The 20124-nt window shown below is 51.0% G+C and overlaps 7 protein-coding genes across 7 annotated transcripts; 4 read left to right on the plus strand and 3 right to left on the minus strand.

The window, feature by feature from the left end:
• Positions 1–2017: 2017 nt before the first annotated feature.
• On the minus strand, positions 2018–2320 carry VTN00DRAFT_9362 (uncharacterized protein; the record flags this gene model as incomplete). The annotated part of the gene is made up of 2 exons (XM_069436314.1): positions 2018–2152; positions 2207–2320. The coding sequence occupies 2 exons, from the start codon at positions 2318–2320 to the stop codon at positions 2018–2020; spliced, it is 249 nt and encodes an 82-aa protein (XP_069284947.1).
• Positions 2321–7269: 4949 nt separating this feature from the next.
• On the minus strand, positions 7270–7724 carry VTN00DRAFT_9363 (uncharacterized protein; the record flags this gene model as incomplete). The annotated part of the gene is made up of 3 exons (XM_069436315.1): positions 7270–7295; positions 7351–7626; positions 7715–7724. 3 exons carry the CDS (start codon positions 7722–7724, stop codon positions 7270–7272), a joined length of 312 nt encoding a protein of 103 aa, XP_069284948.1.
• Positions 7725–8547: 823 nt separating this feature from the next.
• On the plus strand, positions 8548–9071 carry VTN00DRAFT_9364 (uncharacterized protein; the record flags this gene model as incomplete). The annotated part of the gene is made up of 2 exons (XM_069436316.1): positions 8548–8572; positions 8686–9071. The coding sequence occupies 2 exons, from the start codon at positions 8548–8550 to the stop codon at positions 9069–9071; spliced, it is 411 nt and encodes a 136-aa protein (XP_069284949.1).
• Positions 9072–12437: 3366 nt separating this feature from the next.
• Positions 12438–14312, plus strand: VTN00DRAFT_9365 (uncharacterized protein; the record flags this gene model as incomplete). The annotated part of the gene is made up of 1 exon (XM_069436317.1): positions 12438–14312. The coding sequence occupies one exon, from the start codon at positions 12438–12440 to the stop codon at positions 14310–14312; it is 1875 nt and encodes a 624-aa protein (XP_069284950.1).
• A 911-nt stretch (positions 14313–15223) lies between these two features.
• Positions 15224–16288, minus strand: VTN00DRAFT_9366 (uncharacterized protein; the record flags this gene model as incomplete). The annotated part of the gene is made up of 3 exons (XM_069436318.1): positions 15224–15713; positions 15763–16104; positions 16236–16288. 3 exons carry the CDS (start codon positions 16286–16288, stop codon positions 15224–15226), a joined length of 885 nt encoding a protein of 294 aa, XP_069284951.1.
• A 734-nt stretch (positions 16289–17022) lies between these two features.
• On the plus strand, positions 17023–18015 carry VTN00DRAFT_9367 (uncharacterized protein; the record flags this gene model as incomplete). Its single annotated transcript, XM_069436319.1, has 3 exons — positions 17023–17135; positions 17200–17264; positions 17372–18015. The coding sequence occupies 3 exons, from the start codon at positions 17023–17025 to the stop codon at positions 18013–18015; spliced, it is 822 nt and encodes a 273-aa protein (XP_069284952.1).
• Positions 18016–18750: 735 nt separating this feature from the next.
• On the plus strand, positions 18751–19902 carry VTN00DRAFT_9368 (uncharacterized protein; the record flags this gene model as incomplete). The annotated part of the gene is made up of 2 exons (XM_069436320.1): positions 18751–19349; positions 19473–19902. The coding sequence occupies 2 exons, from the start codon at positions 18751–18753 to the stop codon at positions 19900–19902; spliced, it is 1029 nt and encodes a 342-aa protein (XP_069284953.1).
• Positions 19903–20124: the final 222 nt, after the last annotated feature.

A 20124-nucleotide genomic window follows, 5' to 3' on the forward strand; every position in this document is an offset into this window, starting at 1 on the left:
CGCCATAGACGTCATGTCCTACATATGCAGATGTACCTGACTAGCTAAAAAGTCGCGAGCGGACCACGGTGGGATCCTTGCTCATTCATCCACGTTCAGTTCATGCCGCGCATGCCATGCATGCCTTTACCTACCTTGGCTTTTTTGGAAATTTTTGAAACCGCTATCTAGACGCTTCGATTCTGATCCGTCCCGTCCCCTTGGAGCGAGCGGGGCGGGGCGGGGCAGTAGATACAGACTGATACCATACAAGGGGCATGGTGTGAATTGGTACTTGTTCGTATAGGACATATTACTGTACATTAAGATACGTAGATACAGACAGGGGAGGGGAGGGGAGGAAAGGAGAGGAGACAGGTGGATGGTTTATGGTTTGAATGTCATATGCAGGATGCTATCTATGCAGGATAGATAAAGATGGGCGTGGGCGTGGGCGTTAGCAGGATTGCTTGCTTGGCTTGCTTTTTGTGGCTGGTGGTTGGTGGCTGGTTATGGTCTTTTTGTTTTGATTTCTCTCTCCCTTTCTCTTTCTCTTTCTATTTCTACCTCTTCATGTGAATGGATGAGGTAGGTGGTAGGTAGCAGGTGTAGTATAGTATAGGGATGCGATGAGGTGATGGCAGCTCGGTTGGTAGTTACTTGTGTAGGTACTTACCCAGATATAGGCGGTTAGTAGTTATAGTTCCAGTCCTGTGGGCACTTCTGCCCTTTCAAAGAGTAGTTAGTAGTATCAGTACCGTGTCTGTGGCCATGGGGGCTTTCCTTTTTTTTGAAGATATGTTTTGTTCCGACGCAGGCACCAGGGGGAGCAGAGGGGGAGGACTATCACATACTCTGAAAACTCCGCAACTCCACAACTCCGCGCAGATCGTTCAATTCAGATTTCCCTTTCTAGGATTCCAATCCATCAATCTGTATGGCACATTGGATGATAGGGTAGAATCAATGTCGATCCTCATTCAAGTCCCCTCGAGTCTTTTGTGATAAGGTTAGGTGGGTAGGTAGGAGGTACCTAAGTAAGCGCCTTGCCTAGTTTTGGATAGATTGACAGCAGGCAAAAATAATAGTAATTGATAGATGACGAATAAAGCAAAACCGTCGAATGGGATAGCCAAGGGTAGTCTTAGACTATAGGATGACTCATGTCTTCATAATCTCTCTTCATTCCCCGCAATGGATGCCTCCCCTGCGCGTGCCTGGTGTCAGTTAATTCTCCGCTGCCTAAATTTGCCGTCAGTCTTATTTTGCCACCAGTGTTGTGGGGTATAACAACAAAAAAAGCCACTAGAGTGCGTGAAGACAAATAGACAAACTCAAGGGGGAGAAGCCTGACCGTGACCGCTACTGGGGCAAATCTGACACAAAACTTCCTGATTCTGTCAGATCACCAGGCAAGAATTCATGTATCGCTGTACGCCGATTTCAAGGGTTTTTTATTTTTTTAAAAAAGAAAAATTCGTCGCTCGTACGGCAGAATCTGGCTCAAGGGGCTGGTACAGCATCGGTCAGTCCTTCTCGGCGATGGTTTCGCGACCCTCGTATCCAAGACTAATGTCCCAGCTCAATGGCTGCACGTACTCCAGTCTGGTCTTATTTTTCGGGCACGAGAGTGGCGATTTTGCACCATGTCTGATTCGATAAGAGGTGTCAAGACAAGGATAAGATGGATTCAATGTGCATAGTACATGATGACCACCAGCATGGAGAGCATAGGCTGACAGCAAATGGATAACACATGGTAGAATGGTATCTGGGTCCTCAACGAATAGATGTGAGATCAGATCGAACTCCCGGTTGCAAAGACGCATAATGCAAGACCCTTTGGCTTCAAAAAAACCACGATTCCCAACTAAGCATTATGAGGCTGGCTATCCAGTTCTGAAACCTGTCTGCAAGATCTCATGCAGCAGCACGCGATTAGTCAGAGTTATCGGACCTTTTTTTGCTCGTGTCCATTTCATGCAGCATGCTTCTGGGCGAGAGCTCATATGCAGACGGAATGAAACCAACTCCGTAATTACACACGGGCTATTTCCAGTGATCTTCCCGCCATACTCTTTGTCATCACTGCTATCAGGCTTTGGCTTTGTGCGGGGATTGTTGTGGCGGACTGTCCGGTCGGTAGCACCAGCAGCACGTCTTCTTTGACGGTCTATGGGGGAAAAACAACACGGCTGCGAGGATAAAAACTCTAGCAGTGGCTCACAGGGATGGCGACCCAACTCAAGTCACCGTGGCCTTCTTCTGTGCCAAAAGACGTGTCGTTGCTCGCTGAGGATTCAAATTTGAGCAAGCTGCAGCGTGCTGAACCAGCTTTCATAGCTGCGCCCCCTTCAGCGCTGCAGGCGGGTCAACATAATCATGCTCTGGAGACAGAAGTCTTTCCTTACACGCCACCAATTACGCGATATATAAAGTTCGGATCTTCATACTGCGAGAGAAGGCATCGTACAGGCTTCCCCAGACCAGGGCACTCAGATCATATATCGCGACACCCTTCGTCTCCCAGTTGCATGTTCGATTCACTGCCCTTGGCGCGCTAAAGTAACATCTTCCTGTTCCTGACTAGGTGACAGGCGTGGCCGTTCCAGGGGGCCGACCCTCATGAATCCTTATACATGTCATCGTACTAATTGGTATCGTCTCGACCGCCGTACAGATAGATATTATGACTTTGATTGTCCTATTCTGAGGCGGTGACCAGTCAGAATTCCTTCCGGGGCCAGGGTATGTCTCCCGTAGTCTTTCTGCGAATACCAGGCTCCGTTTTCGTTTCCGTTATCGAAAAGAGATGCGACGTCTAAGGAGTCCATTTTGTCGAAGATACCTGCAGTTATTTAGAGCAATGTCAATCGACTGTCAGACAAGACAAGTGGTATGGCGCTCGTAACGAGGCGTCATAATTTCCCTTAGTCTGCTTCCTGCTGTCATCCACGCTCTTCATGGTGCCTCCAACCACGACAACAATCCCTTTTGGAGCTATTCCCGTTATGTAGGCCATACTGCCTCCGGTCCTGGAAAAAGAGGCAAGAGATGCAGTAAAAGGTTTTAGACCGTCTAAGTACATGTATCGATAACGAATCCATCGAGGTAGCGCTCGCGGGCAAGTCCAGCGATGTATCGCAGCTTCCTATCGGTCGCACCATTGAGACAGGAGGCGAGTCCAAGCTCTGGGGCTTCAGCATATGCACCCGAGGAAGGACGGTAGGGGGTGTTCAGGGCGACATCGTATTAGGCCCTTATTTTACTGACAGTGTCGTAGGACCACAAAGAGTATTTATCAGATGCTGGCCGTTGGAATCCAGGAAAGCTGGGTCGATAAAGGACACCGCTCCCTCCACCCCCCCCCCGTAAACCCCGTAAAGTACTCCAGGACAGAGAGCAGCATGAATGACGGCCCCATCTGTGGATTTGCCGTCTGGTTAACCGCGACGATAGATATCCTGCGCCTCCAGTCCCAGGAAGTTGTTGTGCCAATTTCCAGAAACTACATATCTGCATAGGCGGCATCAGCATGATCTCGAATTGGATAGAAACAGAGGAAAGGGAGACAGCAAACTATATCCGGCTGTCTCGTATGCTGTCGCCGTTTCATTATTGTTTTTTCTCGGCAAAAAAAATCCGTCTGCCACCGTCAATATACAGTGCCGTTCTTTACAGTTGTCCTGTCCAGTCAGTTTCGCAACGATGACAAACGCATTTAGATTGGGGGCCAAGTCACTCGCCAGAAAGAAAAAAAACGACATCGTCGATATTACAAGCATCAGGGGCCTCCAATGCTATACAAGCCAGAAAATGGCCGTAAATACTGCTTCAGGCGTCATGGCATCTTGGACACAGACACATGCAGTCATGGAACAGAAAGAGAATGTTGTAATATTACCACTATAACCTAGTGGTATGCCAAGAAGCCTATCAGCCTAGTCAGCACACGCCGATCCGGGTAGTTATCTCAAAGATCCTTACAATATTCGGTATATCACATCGATACATCATATCTTTCGGAATCGCTTGATATATCATATTTGGAAGGTCTTAACCCCTCATTCCATGAGAATAAATAGTCAGTTAGTTAGCTAGATTCGAATAATCAGAGCTTTCCTCATCATACCCTCGGATTACTAGGTTCGCACAGTCTGACAAATGTTAACACCAAGACGCAAAAAAAAAAAAGAAGAAAAGCCAGAGTGCAGAGAAGGTGTTCCTGGGAATTGATTGGAAGGTCGACGATAGATAAAATTGTCAAAGAGACTCGTCCATCTCAAGAGGTCGAGAGCACTGGAACGACAGAACGGGGTGAGGCAAACTTGTCAGCTCCGCAGGGGCCCCATGCTCGCCAAAGAGATGACGCGACCAGTCCAACTGAGACAACGAAGGATACCAGACTGGTGAAAGGCTTCTGTGTAGAACAGCATGATAATTGTCACCTTTCGCCGTGGTTGCCTTTTTCTCCTCATTTCTGCTTTACACCAGCCCTATTTCGGTCTTTCCTTAGGGAGAAGAACTGGGCAGAGCCCTTTGAGGTCAATCCCTTTCCCTTCGGCCTTATACATTTCTCTCCACCACCCAATAGCCAGGTTGTAGAGACATTGTTTATTGCACATGCATCTCCCATGCGAAGTATCTTCCCGAGCGCGGAATACGGTCGTCAGCATAGTCTTCTCTGTCGTGAATATCGAACCTGATTAGTGTACACGTCGGGACTGGAGGCACAATTATCATGCTGACGGTCCGATGATCTCAAGAGAAACGTTGCCCTGACCCCACTGCTGTCCTGTCTGGGGGAAGCCAGCGGCTCTGTGAAGCTGGTCAGGATCTGCCAATGGGAATAAGATATTTTTGCGCTCACTGTCAAGGGTTGAGAGATTAGCCAAAGTCCTCCGAAGCCCAGAGATATAAGAGGTCTCAACATCAGAATGACAGAATAAAGTTTGCAACGGGTGTTTGTGGCAGCGCAGTCTTTGTATGGGACAAAATTCAGCAATTACTGCGTAAATTCCTTGACATGAAGAGTGCCTAGGACTCCAATGCTCCATTTCGTTCAATGTGAGGCTTGATTTTGGCATATCTCAGTCTCTGCGTTTCACGGAGGCACCCCTGTCTCAGTTCCTAAACTTGTAAGTTGACGTTCCCTGGTTGCTCAATGAGTTCATTGAACCTCAGTGGTCATGGAAGACGCGTTTCTGACTGGTTCTGACCATTAGCTAGGTGCTGAAGACAGTGAGGAGTTGGATAAATATTCGCGAACCCGCTTCAGCATCGTAAAACGCGGTCTTCGAGAGAATGAAGACGACGAATGTTGGCGACCGTGCCCTCTTTGCGATGCCTTGGTCCCTTGGTTGTTTTCTGCCTTGTTCCCTTGCTGCTTAGAGCAGTGGTATTGGCGATAAGCATGATGTCTTCTCGATTCTTTTTGAGGAGGGCTCGATGATGATGGTAGAACCGTGTCACTGCGCAGAAAGTCGCGGTCACGCTCCCGCCCCCGCTCCGGTCACGTTCACCAGATCAATGAATGCCATGGTACTACTGACCTACAATACGGAAATGAGATATCATGGGCATAATATTTCTCTTCGCGTCGTATGTTTCATATTAGTGACGCGTCACTAAAGGTATTATCTCTTCATCTCTACGTTATATACGACTCCGTTGCGTGTCTTGCCAGTAGTACGATATTCTCGATATGTTGTATGCCTGAGGCCTCAATCAGCGTCGCGTGTCGCGAGACTTGATACTGCAGCAGTGGATTGGGTCAAGACTCGTAGAGATGCAGTTGGATATGGGTTTTCTCCCGTCTATTTGAACACTCTCTGTTATGTAGTCTCTAACATCCGCTTTGGTTCCAGTTAATATAGGAATCCGCCAGCTGCGTGGAGTGCTCGGTTCTAGTGACCGGCCTCGCAATCGATGATCTCGGGTTATATTCCTTAAGGCATATCGATAGACTGCCAGCGCTCTTTTTGGAATATCCTCTATTATTCGTAGCACTCGTAGAGATGGATATGGACGATAATTATCTACTAATTATCTATTAACGTTAACGCGTCTCAGTTTCCGCTGCTAAAGCATTTCTCTGCGATCAGCTTTCCAGACGCGCTCTAAAGTGCGATCGCACCACGCCAGCGACGTCTACATCTAGGTATAGTCTATATATGTCAGATATAATAAATATGGGTGTATAATACCATTTCCTGTGGTTTGGGGCTCGATATGATGTATGTTTCTGGATAGATCAGCCGAATTTCTAGAAATTAGGAGTCGCTCAGAATGCCGTTTTATATATTTCCAGAACACCCTATGACAACCACGATGAGATATATACCATCTTCACAACCAGCATCGACAGAAGCTACAGAATCCCAATTCTCACAAAAATTGGCAAACCAATAGTACATCTACAATCATAGACCGTATAAAAAGCCAATTCAGAAGCCCGACTATGGAATTACTCGTGTGATATTACTTCTCATCGCCCAATACTCGGACCCGGCCGAGGTACTCTAAGACAAGCAGCAATATTGACGCGTGCATGATGGCCACAATAACGAGACGATTACGTCAAACAGTAGTATATACTAATTATTGCCTACCGAAAATCACATAGAATCTACAATAAAAGCGAACGCTGCATTGGTGGTTGAAAGATCGAGTGTGAAATTATTGGCGTGCTGATTGAGTATACCGGCTTCTAGCGGGAGGGGGGCTTGGGAGCAAACCGCAGCGACTTCTCAAATGATGAAAGCCATACAACGAAGGACCAAGAACAAGACAGAACGGAGATAACATTTGACAATCAACGCAAGCACGATCCCGAAAGACCGCCACTTCCTCTACAGGTCACTGAGATAACTCGGGGTCTAGGAGCTAGAGCCTACAAGCCATAGCACATATTACGATTCAAGACAAAGGACAGGAATTTGAAGTTTTAACTATTCATATTCATATCAAACGCGTCCTCGTCACCCGAGTGCGTGATCTGTTAACTCCGGCCCATAGTACCAGCTGCATGAACAAAGGCCGCTATGATACAGGAACTTAGGACCCACGACCACCAACCGACAAGTGGATAGTGTCGATAAAAGAAATGCGGCAGAAAACAAAGACCCAGACCCATGATATTGTAATAAAACTATTCAGAGAACACCCCAACGTCCCAGTCATACCGTAAACCAACCCGAAAAAGCAAACCGTCGCGTTCCTGCTGCGGGGAGACAACAGACGCGTCGACCGCGCAGGATGGCTATTTCGAAAGGAAGCAGAAAAAAACGTTTAACCACCGAAACCGTACAGAGTGCCTGAGGAACATGTTAGACGCGTCAAGATGACGAAAGATGGAAGGATAAGACTTACGTCCTTGCCGCTTGAGGGCGTAGACGACATCGAGAGAAGTGACAGTCTTGCGCTTGGCGTGCTCAGTGTAGGTGACAGCGTCACGGATGACACCCTCAAGGAAGGTCTTCAGGACACCACGAGTCTCCTCGTAGATCATGGCGGAGATACGCTTGACACCACCACGGCGGGCAAGACGACGAATAGCGGGCTTGGTGATACCCTGGATGTTGTCACGCAAGATCTTACGGTGACGCTTAGCACCACCCTTGCCGAGACCCTTGCCACCCTTGCCGCCTGTATTCGAGACGCGTCAGTAACTGAGTGTCGACAGTAGACGATCGATCGCATCTATAAGACGCGTCCAAGAATAGAAGCCACTTACGTCCAGTCATTTTGATAAGCGGGTTAGAAGATTAAGTTTTTAAGGTTGGTAGAAACGCGGAGATCTTCAAGTTGGAGACTTGTGGAAGCAGAGAAGCGTTGGAAGTGAGATGGAGAGAGGAAGAGGACGGTCTGGTAGCTGGGGCGGGAGATATTTGTATAGCGAAGGGCAGAGCGCGGGGAGTCGCTGGAATCACGCGCTAGAAGGGCGGCTGGCCAATCAGGGTGCGCGCGCCCAACCGCTGGTCTGATCTCCCGGAACCTGCGCCGAGAAGCTCGCGATTCCGCTGGACAGCATGATCCTGGCTGGAAGGCCTATCACAACACAGATCAAGATCAGAGAATACATAGAAGTCAATTTACTAACTACGTGCATTATTCTGATCCCTTTGATTCAGCCGCATAACTGTGTCGTGGTTGGGATCACGAGGGGGTTGGGAGGTATTCTAGATCTGTGATCCTGCGCTCCTATTGGCTGGCGGAAGCTGTCTCGCTTAGCGCTCGGGAGCAAGGGCGCCTGAGGCATCGTGCCCGCGACCCTTTGATTTTCCCCAGCCAAACTTGCGTGCCAAAATCACGGCTTATGGCGCACTGCTTTCCGGCCGCTTTTCTGATCAAAAAGCAGCCGCGCTAAGACCACCCAACTGGCAGGCAGCGCTCCCAGATCACCCGCCCGCGCCCGCACCTACAAATACCTCCCCCCACCCACCTCCTCCATCCTTCCTACAACTCACTCACTCCATCCACTCATCGACGATCTCCATCGACTTTCATCAAAACCATCACTCTTCCATCACCAAAACAACCTAAATCCATCAAATAAATACTTCTACAATGGCTAGAACCAAGCAGACAGCCCGTAAGTGCCACCTCACCGTCGACCTCACTGTCGCTGCCCGGTCGCGTCACATCACCGCCTGCGACCGGTGACGCCTCGCGTCTTCGAACATCATCACTAACATCACACAACAGGCAAGTCCACTGGTGGCAAGGCCCCCCGTAAGCAGCTCGCTTCCAAGGCTGCCCGCAAGGCCGCTCCCTCCACCGGAGGTGTCAAGAAGCCTCACCGCTACAAGCCCGGTACCGTCGCTCTGCGTGAAATCCGTCGCTACCAGAAGTCCACCGAGCTTCTGATCCGCAAGCTCCCCTTCCAGCGTCTGGTCCGTGAAATCGCCCAGGACTTCAAGTCGGACCTGCGCTTCCAGTCCTCCGCCATCGGTGCTCTCCAGGAGTCCGTCGAGGCCTACCTCGTCTCCCTCTTCGAGGATACCAACCTGTGCGCCATCCACGCCAAGCGTGTCACCATCCAGTCCAAGGACATCCAGCTTGCCCGCCGTCTCCGTGGCGAGCGTTCTTAGATTCCCTTTCTCATCATGAGTCTTTAACTACGCTTTGGTTGGGCTCTTGATATTCTGGGTTGGCGATTCGGGGTTTTCATTTTTTTTTCCTTATCATGACTACTGGCGAGAAATGACGGGTTCCTGTGCTTTTGTTTTCAAACGGGTTATTATCATCACTGGGTTGTCTATTTTCTCTTGAGCTACTGAATAGTACTAAGGTCGAAGAAACGGCTGGGTGGTTTGGTCATGGGCGTATCCCACAAACAAGCATGTACATTAGCGGAAGCTCTTCGAACGGTGTCTCATCACCGGTCCTCATGACATAGACGCCGAAATGCGAGTTTCTACGTCTTGAGAATTCAACCCAGTTCTAATATTTAATCTTCATACTAGTCTTGGTGTTTCGTAGGCAGCATATCTACCTAGTATTCCTTTTGTACATTGCGTAGACGCGTAACCGACATCCCAGTCGCACGGAACTGGTGATGCTGGTCTTACGCGTGCTGTAGTCTCCCTGTCCAGTGCCCCTCCCCTCCCTTCGTTATACGAGTATGGCATCATAATAATGATAATTTTATCACTCTTCCATGCAATTTTCCAGTCTCTGCAGTAGATTACGCAGTAGATAGCTATTAGATTTCATAATAGACCGTCAGGGCAAAACAGGTAACGATCCATGTCTCCGCTCCCGACCTGCAGTGACCGACCGACCGGCCGGCCGGCCGCACTGGGATCTTTGACGGAGCGAGACGAGTCATACAGCATACGCTGCTGTTTGCTCATGCGGGCTATTAATGGATGAAGGCTATGAAGATTGGTATCGAGTTTAGACCAGGATAGATAGCTAAGAAGATGGGATGGAATCTATGGACAAATCTCTCTAATCTGACCCATGTTATCAGGAACGGTCGGGTCCTGTCGCTTTACACCTGGAAGTAACGGCAGCGCGTAAGGTAGGTACTAAGGTACAGTAGTGGAAGTCATTCTCTCCATCATGATCCAGTCTATATCATAAGACATCAGAAAAAAAAAAAAAAAAAAAAATGAAACAAGATTGGAAGATGAACTGTCCTCCATTCCAAGTAATATGTCTGAGACATGCGCAGCGTTGGGCTAGGCTAGCCTACTGGCTAGGTATCCAAGTAGGCCAACGTACACAACTGCGCGCTCAACTAACAGGTTTTAAGTCGATGCCTACTGAATGGCTAGGTAGGGGGTATCTAGAACGGCTCGTAGATGATTTGGTAGACAAGGTAGGTAGTTGGCTACCTAACCTAAGTTGGCTTTTCTTTCTACGCGGTTAGTAAATCTTGAGGTGTTCTTGAGTAAGAACCCTGTGTCATTCTTTATCATGGATTAAATTCCCAAGTTCCTACCTACTTTCCTGAGTTTGTGGTGCCTCGCAACATCTACTAACTAGTACTCGAAGGGACACGTTACGCAGTGCAGGTGAGGTCTGGTTGCGTGGCGATATATATATATATATGTATATATATTTTCCTAGGCTTTCTCCGGGTCGATAGGTACTAAGTCCCGTCCTGTCCTCCGTTTTCAGACAGACCTTCGACGGCTTGGCTTTGGGCACGTCTGCCAACCTATAGTGCTATGAAATTACGGACAGCATTAGTCGGCCGGTGGAATGATTAGAAGAGGATTGTTATGTATATATATGTGTATAGACAACTTACTTGGATCCCGGCATGATTATGATTTCAGTTGTATGTGCACTGGATGTGTGCCACCTCCATCAGACCGAATGTGTGGTATCAGGCCTGTATTCTGCACACAACAGAGTCTTCTACCCATTCTATATTTGTATTTCGAGTCCAGATACCCAATGTATGTTTCATCCCTTGCATGACCCGACTCATGAGATCGAAGTTGATGGTGAGTGGGTAGCTTTTAGCTACGTCTAACTAGTCGTCGATAGTTGAAGCGGGGCCTGCTTTTCACTTTTTTTTAAAATATATATATATATATATATGTATCTGGACCCCACTTCCGGCTTCATCCGCTAGTCAGTCACAGAACAAGACTGGAGAGTTCATGCCAAGAACCGTCGATGTGATTTGAGAGGAGTGCACGGGACTACAGTTCGTTGGTATGTAGATATTTTTATATATCCTTTTTTTTTATCAGAGAAGTGACTAGAATACACTCGCAACCCCCACTGGGTAGATGATTTGACTGCCCAACCGGGTAGACGGATCCGGGCGTTCTTGTCGGGAAGCGGTGAGGCCGACCGATAAGTGCCGGGGCACGGACAGGTTTTCAACTTCATCCAAGATAACCTAAGCTAGGTACCTGCAGGCTGCAACGCTACGACCGCGGACCGTCACGCAAATGGGTCTATTTACTGGCTACGACGCAGTGCTACTGTCATGTATATTGATCGATAATAATGAATATATAATGATTAGTAGACCCAAGAATCTTGTGTGCTGATGACAGTGCAACGCGCAGTAATCCGACATCGTACAATGGTATGCGGACGAAAAGAAAAAAGCCATGCGTTGGGGCTTGACAGGTCGAGTGCAGCATCTCGGCGACACCCGTGGGCAGTCCCACCTGGTTCTCTGTAGTAGCTCGACGGGTGGCGACGGACGGAGAAATGGTGACTCCGTTTCTTCGAGAAGGTGGGTTGCATCTGACAGATCCGTCTCATCAGATCCATGGAGTCCAGCATACCATACTACGGAATACGGGATACTATCTGAAGATTTTTCACTCTCAGCGTTGGAATTGGTAAGCGTCGCATCTCAGCCTGCGCCGTACCCAGGACGGTGCGAGTCGGCCGGTCGGGCCTCGGCAGGCGGGACACCGATCGCCAGGTTGGGCGGCCTGCCAGGGACCGCGCCGCGTGCAGAAGCTTATGTCGCGCACAAGACCCCGGATTCCTTAGTCAGCAGCCACGCGAGGCCGTTATGCACGCGGCCCCGCGCTGCAGAACGGCGCTCACGTGATGCATAACTCGTGGTCTCGGGCCGGGGAGCGCGCGCGGTGACGCACACGATCTCGACCGGTATCTCCGTCTCCACCTGTGCATAGAATTGTGCGGAGCATAGAAAGCAGTAGTGCTGGGCAAAAGAGCTTAGCCAGCGCCTTTCTTGTTCTGGCTTTTTTTTTAACGCCGGCGCGGGTCCAGCACGGTGGATCTGCTGACGGCGCCGTGACCTCAGGCCTATATAAGTACTGCACATCTGCGTCTTCCTTTTCGGGATGCGCTTTTCAGAGGCCGTTTGTTTCCTTCTGCCCCTTTTCCTTCCAATCTGGGTCGTGGGTTCTGATCTCTCTCCGCTCGTTTCAATTTGTTTACGTCCCCCAATCCCCCACGAGTATAACGAATAGAGGTATAGCACACACGGATATACTCTCAGCGCCGCCATGGCGGACCGCAACGCGGACCATGAGGTCGACAAGATCGAACCCCCCAAGCCGAAGAAGATCCCCTACTGGCGTCTCGTCGTGGACCAGGGCGTGGTCACCCAGGAGATCATCGACTACCCATACGCGGGCTCCGGCACGGACGAGGACCCCTATGTCGTCCAGTGGATCCCCAACGACCCCCGCAACCCCATGCTCTTCGGCACCTTCAAAAAATGGGGCATCACCATGCTGGTCGCCTTCGCCACGCTGGCCGTCGCGCTCGTCTCGTCCGCCTACACGGGCGGTATCCGCGAGATCATGGCCGAGTTCCACATGGGCCAGGAGGTCGCGACGCTGGGTGTCTCCCTCTTCGTCCTGGGTTTCGCCATCGGCCCTCTGCTGTGGGCGCCGTTGAGTGAGCTCTTCGGACGCCAATTGCTCTTCGTCGGCACGTACTGCGCCCTCACCGCGTTCAACGCCGGCAGCGCGGGCTCCCAGAACATCCAGACGCTCATCATCCTGCGTTTCTTCGCGGGCTCCTTCGGTTCGTCCCCGCTGACCAACGCGGGCGGTGTCATCGCGGACATGTTCCCCGCCTCGCAGAGAGGTATCGCCATGAGCGTGTTTGCAGCTGCTCCTTTCCTGGGCCCCGTCCTGGGCCCCGTCATCGGTGGGTTCCTCGGCATGAACGCGGGCTGGAGATGGGTGGAGGGCTTCCTGGGCATCTTCTCCGGCGCGGTCTGGATCCTGGGCGCCCTGGCCATCCCGGAGACGTACGCCCCCGTGCTCCTCCGGCGCCGCGCGGAGAGACTGTCCAAGATCACGGGCAAAGTGTACCGGAGCAAGCTCGACATCGACCAGGGCAAAGTGTCCCTGAAGGAGGCGTTCAAGACGTCCCTCTCGCGGCCCTGGATCCTCCTCTTCAAGGAACCCATCGTCCTCCTCCTCTCCATCTACATGGCCATCATCTACGGAACGCTCTACATGCTCTTCGCCGCCTTCCCCATCGTCTACCAGCAGCACCGCGGATGGAACCAGGGCGTGGGTGGTCTCTCCTTCCTGGGCATCATGGTCGGCATGCTCGTCGCCATCGCATACACCATCCCAGACAACAAGCGCTACATCCGCACCCAAGCGAAGCACGGCGGCTTCGCCCCTCCGGAGGCCCGTCTCCCACCATGCCTGATCGCATCGATCGCCATCCCCGTCGGCCTGTTCTGGTTCGCATGGACCAACTACTCGTCCATTCACTGGCTGGCGAGCATCGCGGCCGGCGTCCCCTTCGGCTTCGGCATGGTCCTCGTCTTCCTCAGCATCATGAACTACCTGATCGACTCGTACACCATCTTCGCGGCGTCCGTGCTGGCCGCCAACTCCGTCCTGCGGTCCTGCTTCGGTGCCGCGTTCCCCTTGTTCACCACGTACATGTACAACGACCTGGGAATCCACTGGGCCTCGTCCATCCCGGCCTTTTTGGCCGTCGCCTGCGTGCCCTTCCCGTTCCTCTTCTACAAATACGGCCCCGCGATCCGCACAAGATGCAAATTCGCCGCCCAGTCCGACGCCTTCATGCGCAAACTGCAGCAGCAGAACGTGCAGGAGTCCGATGCCGAGGAGGAGATGAAGGAGGAAGAGGAAGCAGCGGCGGCGGCGGCGGCGTCGTCGTTCGACCGGACCGAAGCCCCCGCGCCGTACCCCGAAGCTGAAAAAGAAGAGAGCGACTCGTCGGATGCCGAGGGACTCCCCGATGCGCGCCGCACCCGCAGCCGGGCGTACTCGATGACGTCGACCAGGACGGGCGGATCGCTGCATCGCCAGAAGAGCGAGTACGAGGGCAATCCGTACGATATCGATCGGGTGAATACCCGGCAGTCGGATTTCAGTCTGAAATAAAATCGAAAAAAAAAATAACCACACCACGCCCTGATATACCTCCTATACCTCATACCCATACCCTCGATAATAATATTCGACGACTTTTTGCATTAGCGCCTATTCCATTTCCGCTCCTGCACCTGTTGAAGAAAGAAAAAAGTTCCTGCTCTCATTTTCATCTCTATACCCAGAAGAGAATGTTTTTTGCATTGCATTGCATTGCATTTGCATTGTTGTGTGTTTCCGGGGTTCATTAAAATACCTGGTTGATTTATTTTTTATTGTTCATATTCATGCCGTCACGAGTGTCTGGCTTACTATGTGTGTATGCAAGTAATGTGTTTCTGTTTTGATGGGGTATTCAGATACCATGTGTTTTTGTCGAGTCGAGGTGATCGAGCATTATGCAATACATACATACATGCATAAGAGTATCTAGATACCTATCCTAGATAGATGTGATAAATAATAATGTGATAATACGATTATGAAATCGCTCTTGTTCTGTAATATCCACTCACTTACCTGGATATCTACCTAGGTACACTATGCCAACACTAAGTCACACCAGGAAACCGAAACGCTTTACAACTGTTCAGTTTAAGTACTGCCTGTACCTGTTAATACAACTTCGGCAACCCCAGCACCCTCTCCTCGACATAACTCAAACACAACTCCCGACTGACGGGGGCCAGCTGCGGAATCAGCACCTCCCTTAAATACCTCTCAACATGGTACTCTCGCGTATCCAATCTCTCCATGGACCATCATCGCCGTCTCGCACGCCGCGAACGCCGTCTCCCCGGCCAGGTACTTGGCTGCATTGGCGTAGGCGCCTATCGTCACGGCATCGATGCCCCCCTCATCGTACATCCCCGCCGCCTGGTTCACCAGGAGTCTGGAGGCCTCGAGCCTGACCCAGATATCCGCTAGCGGGTGCTGATCCCTTTGTTCCGACCGATATCGTGCTTCGACTCCGCGGCGTAGTTTGCTGTCCGCCGTAGAGCGGCGAAACCCAGTCCGACCGCCTCCCCCGCGATTAGGATCCGCTCCGCGTTCATCCCGTATAGGATCTGCTTGAACCCGTCGCCTTCGGAACCGATCAGGTCGGTCGTGGAAACGCGCCAGTCCTCGAAGAATAAGGAGTTTGAATCCACGGCGGCACGGTCCATTTTGGGGATTTCCATCACTTGGGCTTGGGCCCTGTCCAGGTCGGTGTAGAAGAGGGAGAGGCCGTGGGTAGGTTTCCGGGCCTGGTCTACAGGGGTTGTTCGGACGAGGATGAGGATCTTCTCCGCGACTTGTGCCGTCGAGGTCCAGATCTTGCTGCCGCTTAGCACGTACGTATCGCCATCACGGACAGCTCTTGATTGTACCTGTATTCGGCTCTGTGACGACAAAACACGCTCTCTCTTCCCCCTGTATCAGCGGCGAGAGGAACCGTCCCTTCTGCTCCTCCGCGCCGTACTTGACGACGGGCGCGAGCCCGAAGATGTTCATGTGGATGGACGACGCACCCGTCCCGCCCGCCCCGGATTCCGCGATGGTCGACATCATCGTCACGGCCTCTTGTAAGCCTAGCTCGCGACCGCCATATTCGCGGGGCATGCAGATGCCCAGCCAGCTATCACGGGTAATGGCGGAGAAGAATTCGGATGGGAAGCGCTTCTCTTCGTCGACCTTCAGCCAGTAGGTGTCTTCGGGGAAACCGGCGCGTATCTGGGATATGGTGTACCGGACGCGGCATTGCGAGGGGGATAGGTCGGGGAGGTTTTGGGGGAGGTATTCTCGTGCTCGTGCGTGGATGGGTCTGCGTTGTATGGCTTTACGATTGAGACGGGATAGCGAAGTTGGGAGCGTTTCTGGTTTTGGAAATTTTTCGTCTCACAAGACTGATCCTGAGGAGCTATGTATGTATGTGGGGTCAGATATCAGATCTACTGGGCGTGGAAATCGATTGGAGGGATCTTTACCTGAGCAGTCCTTGAAAACATTTCGAGATGCTTAGATGGGATAGACTAAGAGAAATAACTCTCAGCATATCTCGGTACATAAGATGTCGCCGTGGTGTTCATATTAAGGGTTGCTCATGGTCACAACAAGCCTCACTTCTGTGTATTGATGTAGCTTCCCCGCACGAGCTATGTTGGGAAGCTACATCAATACACAGAAGAGATCGCTTGAGTTTAAAATTAGATATTGCCTTTAATTTTCGCAAATTTCTGTTAGAGACTAGTATTTTCGAATACTGATCAAACAGAGGACCTGGGATGCTGTCAACATCAGCTCTTCAACGGCTTCGCCTGGCTTCTCGATCCTTCTCAAACAGAAAGACACTCAAAGTCACACGCTGCTTAATTCATCGGAAGACGAACGCAGCATCTGGTCCCGCTGGCGCACAGGGATCTCTCGAAGGTCTTAAGATTCTGGACCTCTCGCGAGTTTCGGCAGTCTGTCGTCTTTGATATCATTCTTGATACGGATTTTGCTCATGCGGGACCGGACAGGGTCCTTTCTGCACTCAAATCCTCGCAGACAACGGGGCCGATGTCATAAAGACAGAGCACCCCAAAACAGGGGTATGTGCATAGTTTCGCCGTATTGAATGGCCACATTCAATGCGGACCTGCATAATTGTTACTGAACAGTCTGTCTCCACTACCAGGACGACGCCCGTTACTGGAGAGTAAAAGGCGAGAACGTGAAATGGAGGAAGGAAGACGGGCCAATGTCCTTTTACTTCGCCAGCGTGAACCGGAACAGACGTTCTGCAACGTTGGATCTGAAGCGGAAAGAGGCACTCGATATTCTGTATCGACTTGCGAAAGATTCAGATGTTCTGTATGTCTTCTCTCTCGCTAGAAGCTGTCTAGGTCTATCAGAGTCAGCTGCTCATAAGACGCAGAGTGGAGAATTTTATGCCGGGCAAGGCAGACGAGTTGGGCATCGGATATGATACCCCTGTCGCAGGTCAATCCATCTCTCATTTACGCTTCCATATCTGGTAAGCCATGGTTCAGCACTCAGAGAATCTTTTCACCCCTTCCTATTCGTCTCATATATCAATGCAACCACAGGCTACGGCTCTCGAGGGCCCTACTCGAACCGCGCAGGCTACGATGCCATCGCCGCAGCGGAAGGAGGCCTGATGCACATCACAGGCAAACGTGACGGCCCACCAGTCCGGCCAGGCCTCGGTATGGTCGACATGTACACGGGACTATACATGCACGGGGCCACCCCCGCGGCTCTTGAAGCACGGCGCAGGACGGGCAGGGGCCAGAAGCTTGACGCGTCGTCGTTCGAGACACAGATCTCACTTCTCATCAACGTCGGGGTCAACTGGTTCAATCTCGGCCTGGAAGGGCAGAGATTTGGCTCTGCACATCCAAGCATAGTGCCGTATAATACGTACCAGACCAGAGATCATGCGCATCTGGCCCTTGGGGCGAACAACGACAGACAGTTCAAGGTTTTAGCGGAGAGGATTGGCAGGGTTGATCTGCTCGATGATCCAAGATTTAGGACAAACGAGCTCAGAGTTGAGAATAGGACTCTGCTCGACGGAATAGTCAATGCAGTTATCAAAGAGAGGACAGTGGACGAGTGGATAGTTGCTCTGGAAGGAAGTGGGCTTGCGCATGGCCCGGTGAATACCATCGAAAAAGACTTTGCGCATCCTCAGGCAACTGCGGGGAGAATGATAGAATGTGGACCATGACTCTCTAGAAGGTGGGGAGATCAAATTGATCGGTATCGGTCAAATTCAGCAACACGGAGGGTGAGATCCGGGCCAGGCCGCCGTTGCTGGGAGAGCACACAGCTGAGGTCTTCAGGGAGCTTGGGTTCTCGGACTACGAAATTGAGGATCTCCAAAGTCGCGGAATCATATAGACGTATAATGGTGTAGAAGATTCTGAGAACCGTGCGATATAAGCACCTTCTTGTAATACTTCGACGAGAAATAGATGAATCGGAGTAATTAAGCAGGATGTAAGCGTATAGAATGGAGGGGAGAGGAGGTTTAAGTAGGAGATGCCATGGGCCATGAGGTGAGGGAAGGAATGGACCAGGCACGTTCCTACCTAAAGAGGTAGGAGACAGAGGATATACAACGTCGACGATGATTGGTCAATCACACGTGACTTCGGACATGCGACTTAAGTCCGAAGCCGGACAGCGCCGCCGCGTGTTCCGCGACCGGCAGCGACGGGGTCGTGTGCGCGGACAGCACAAGTCTCTTCTTTTCCTGCCAGCAGAAACTCTCCACTCCTTCATTTCTTTGCTATTATAAATTTCTTTTGTATATCTTTTCGGGTTGTTGTGGTTTTCATTTCACTCTTCGTTGTGGTTGCTATCGCGAGATCTGGATCGTCGGAGATAGCATTTCTCCCGCGGGATCTTATATGCTAGCAATAAACCGGTCAGTGGTTCAATTTTGCCTGAGGACGGAGAGATGAGAGTGATCGCGGGCAGCGGGAACGTTGGATACAGTCTCTGCGCCTCGATCAAGCGGCCGACAGTTCCATCCAGATGTCGTGTACATAGAACGACGCAACGAAGACATAACTCGACCCCTCGTTCGGAGAAAGAGTCGCCTATAGAGCGCGCAAGTAATGGGCCTACGGAGGGATCCCACCTGCAGTCAAAGTCTTTCCCCTCTGATACTACTACTGGTTCTGTCGCATCCTCTGCTGGAGCGGCTACTCCTCCGGTCACTGTCCCAGCAAGCCGATCGCTGCGCCAGATAATCCAGTCGAGTCCAATTGGAAAGTTTGGAAGGTTTTACGGTCGCGCGCAGGACAAACGGCCCTACGTGACTCAGCTGTGCAGCTCGCTCGTCGTGTACTTGTGCGGAGACCTGAGCGCGCAGCTATTGTTTCCGTCTGACGACGGAAAGAAAGCCAGCACTGAGCAAAAGAGCTCAGACAATGTCCCTGGACAGAGCGGAGAAGATGCGCAACAGGTCGAGGAGAAGCGCGGAGGGTATGATCCTTTGAGAACTCTTAGGCATTTGACGGTGGGACTCGTATCCAGCATCCCGTCGTATAAGTGGTAAGTCGGATGGGGTCCTCCTTTATGCTTGAGAGTTCTCCCTCTCTCTCCCGACTTGTGCGGTAGAGATGTCTTGCATGGCGCTGAACGAGATAATACATGCTGATGGATTACCATAATGAGGTTCATGTTTCTGCACCACAACTTCAACTACGGCTCGAAGTTCCTTTCCATACTTACCAAAGTTTCCGTGCAGCAGGCCTGCTTCACTCCTGTCTTTAACACCTATTTCTTCAGCATGCAGTCCCTCTTAGCCGGTGCGAGTCTGGAGGAAACCTGGGAGCGGCTGAAGAAGGCCGTCCCGACCAGCATCAAGAACAGCGTCAAATTGTGGCCCGCCGTCACGGCGTTCAGTTTTATGTACATACCTCCGCATTTCCGCAGCGTATTTGGAGGTACCGTTGCAGTTGGCTGGCAGACGTATCTGAGCTGGCTGAACCAGAAGGCAGCACGAGAAGTTGCCGCTGCGGAGGCCGCTGGGCTCCTGCAGGCGCAGAGCGGTTTGACTGCGAGGAGCGAAATATCCCATTCACAGGCAGTTTTGAGGACATAATGGGAATTGGTTTCGATAGACCGAAACAGTATGGATATCCTGGATAGAATCGTTTGTTGGATGGCATCTGGCATTGTGATACCTCATTCCTCCGTTATTAGTGATTGCTGAGTGGGTGTTTTAGAGATCGCTGGTTTACACTTCATTTGTATATACTAGTCATTGCGTTTCATAGATTTATAGAGTATTGTGATAGAGCATTTTAATGATTGGTAAATCGGC

The sequence above is a fragment of the Thermoascus crustaceus genome, assembly GCF_041956765.1.
Source record: "Thermoascus crustaceus strain CBS 181.67 unplaced genomic scaffold VTN00scaffold_7, whole genome shotgun sequence".
Classification (NCBI taxonomy): Eukaryota; Fungi; Ascomycota; class Eurotiomycetes; order Eurotiales; family Thermoascaceae; genus Thermoascus; species Thermoascus crustaceus.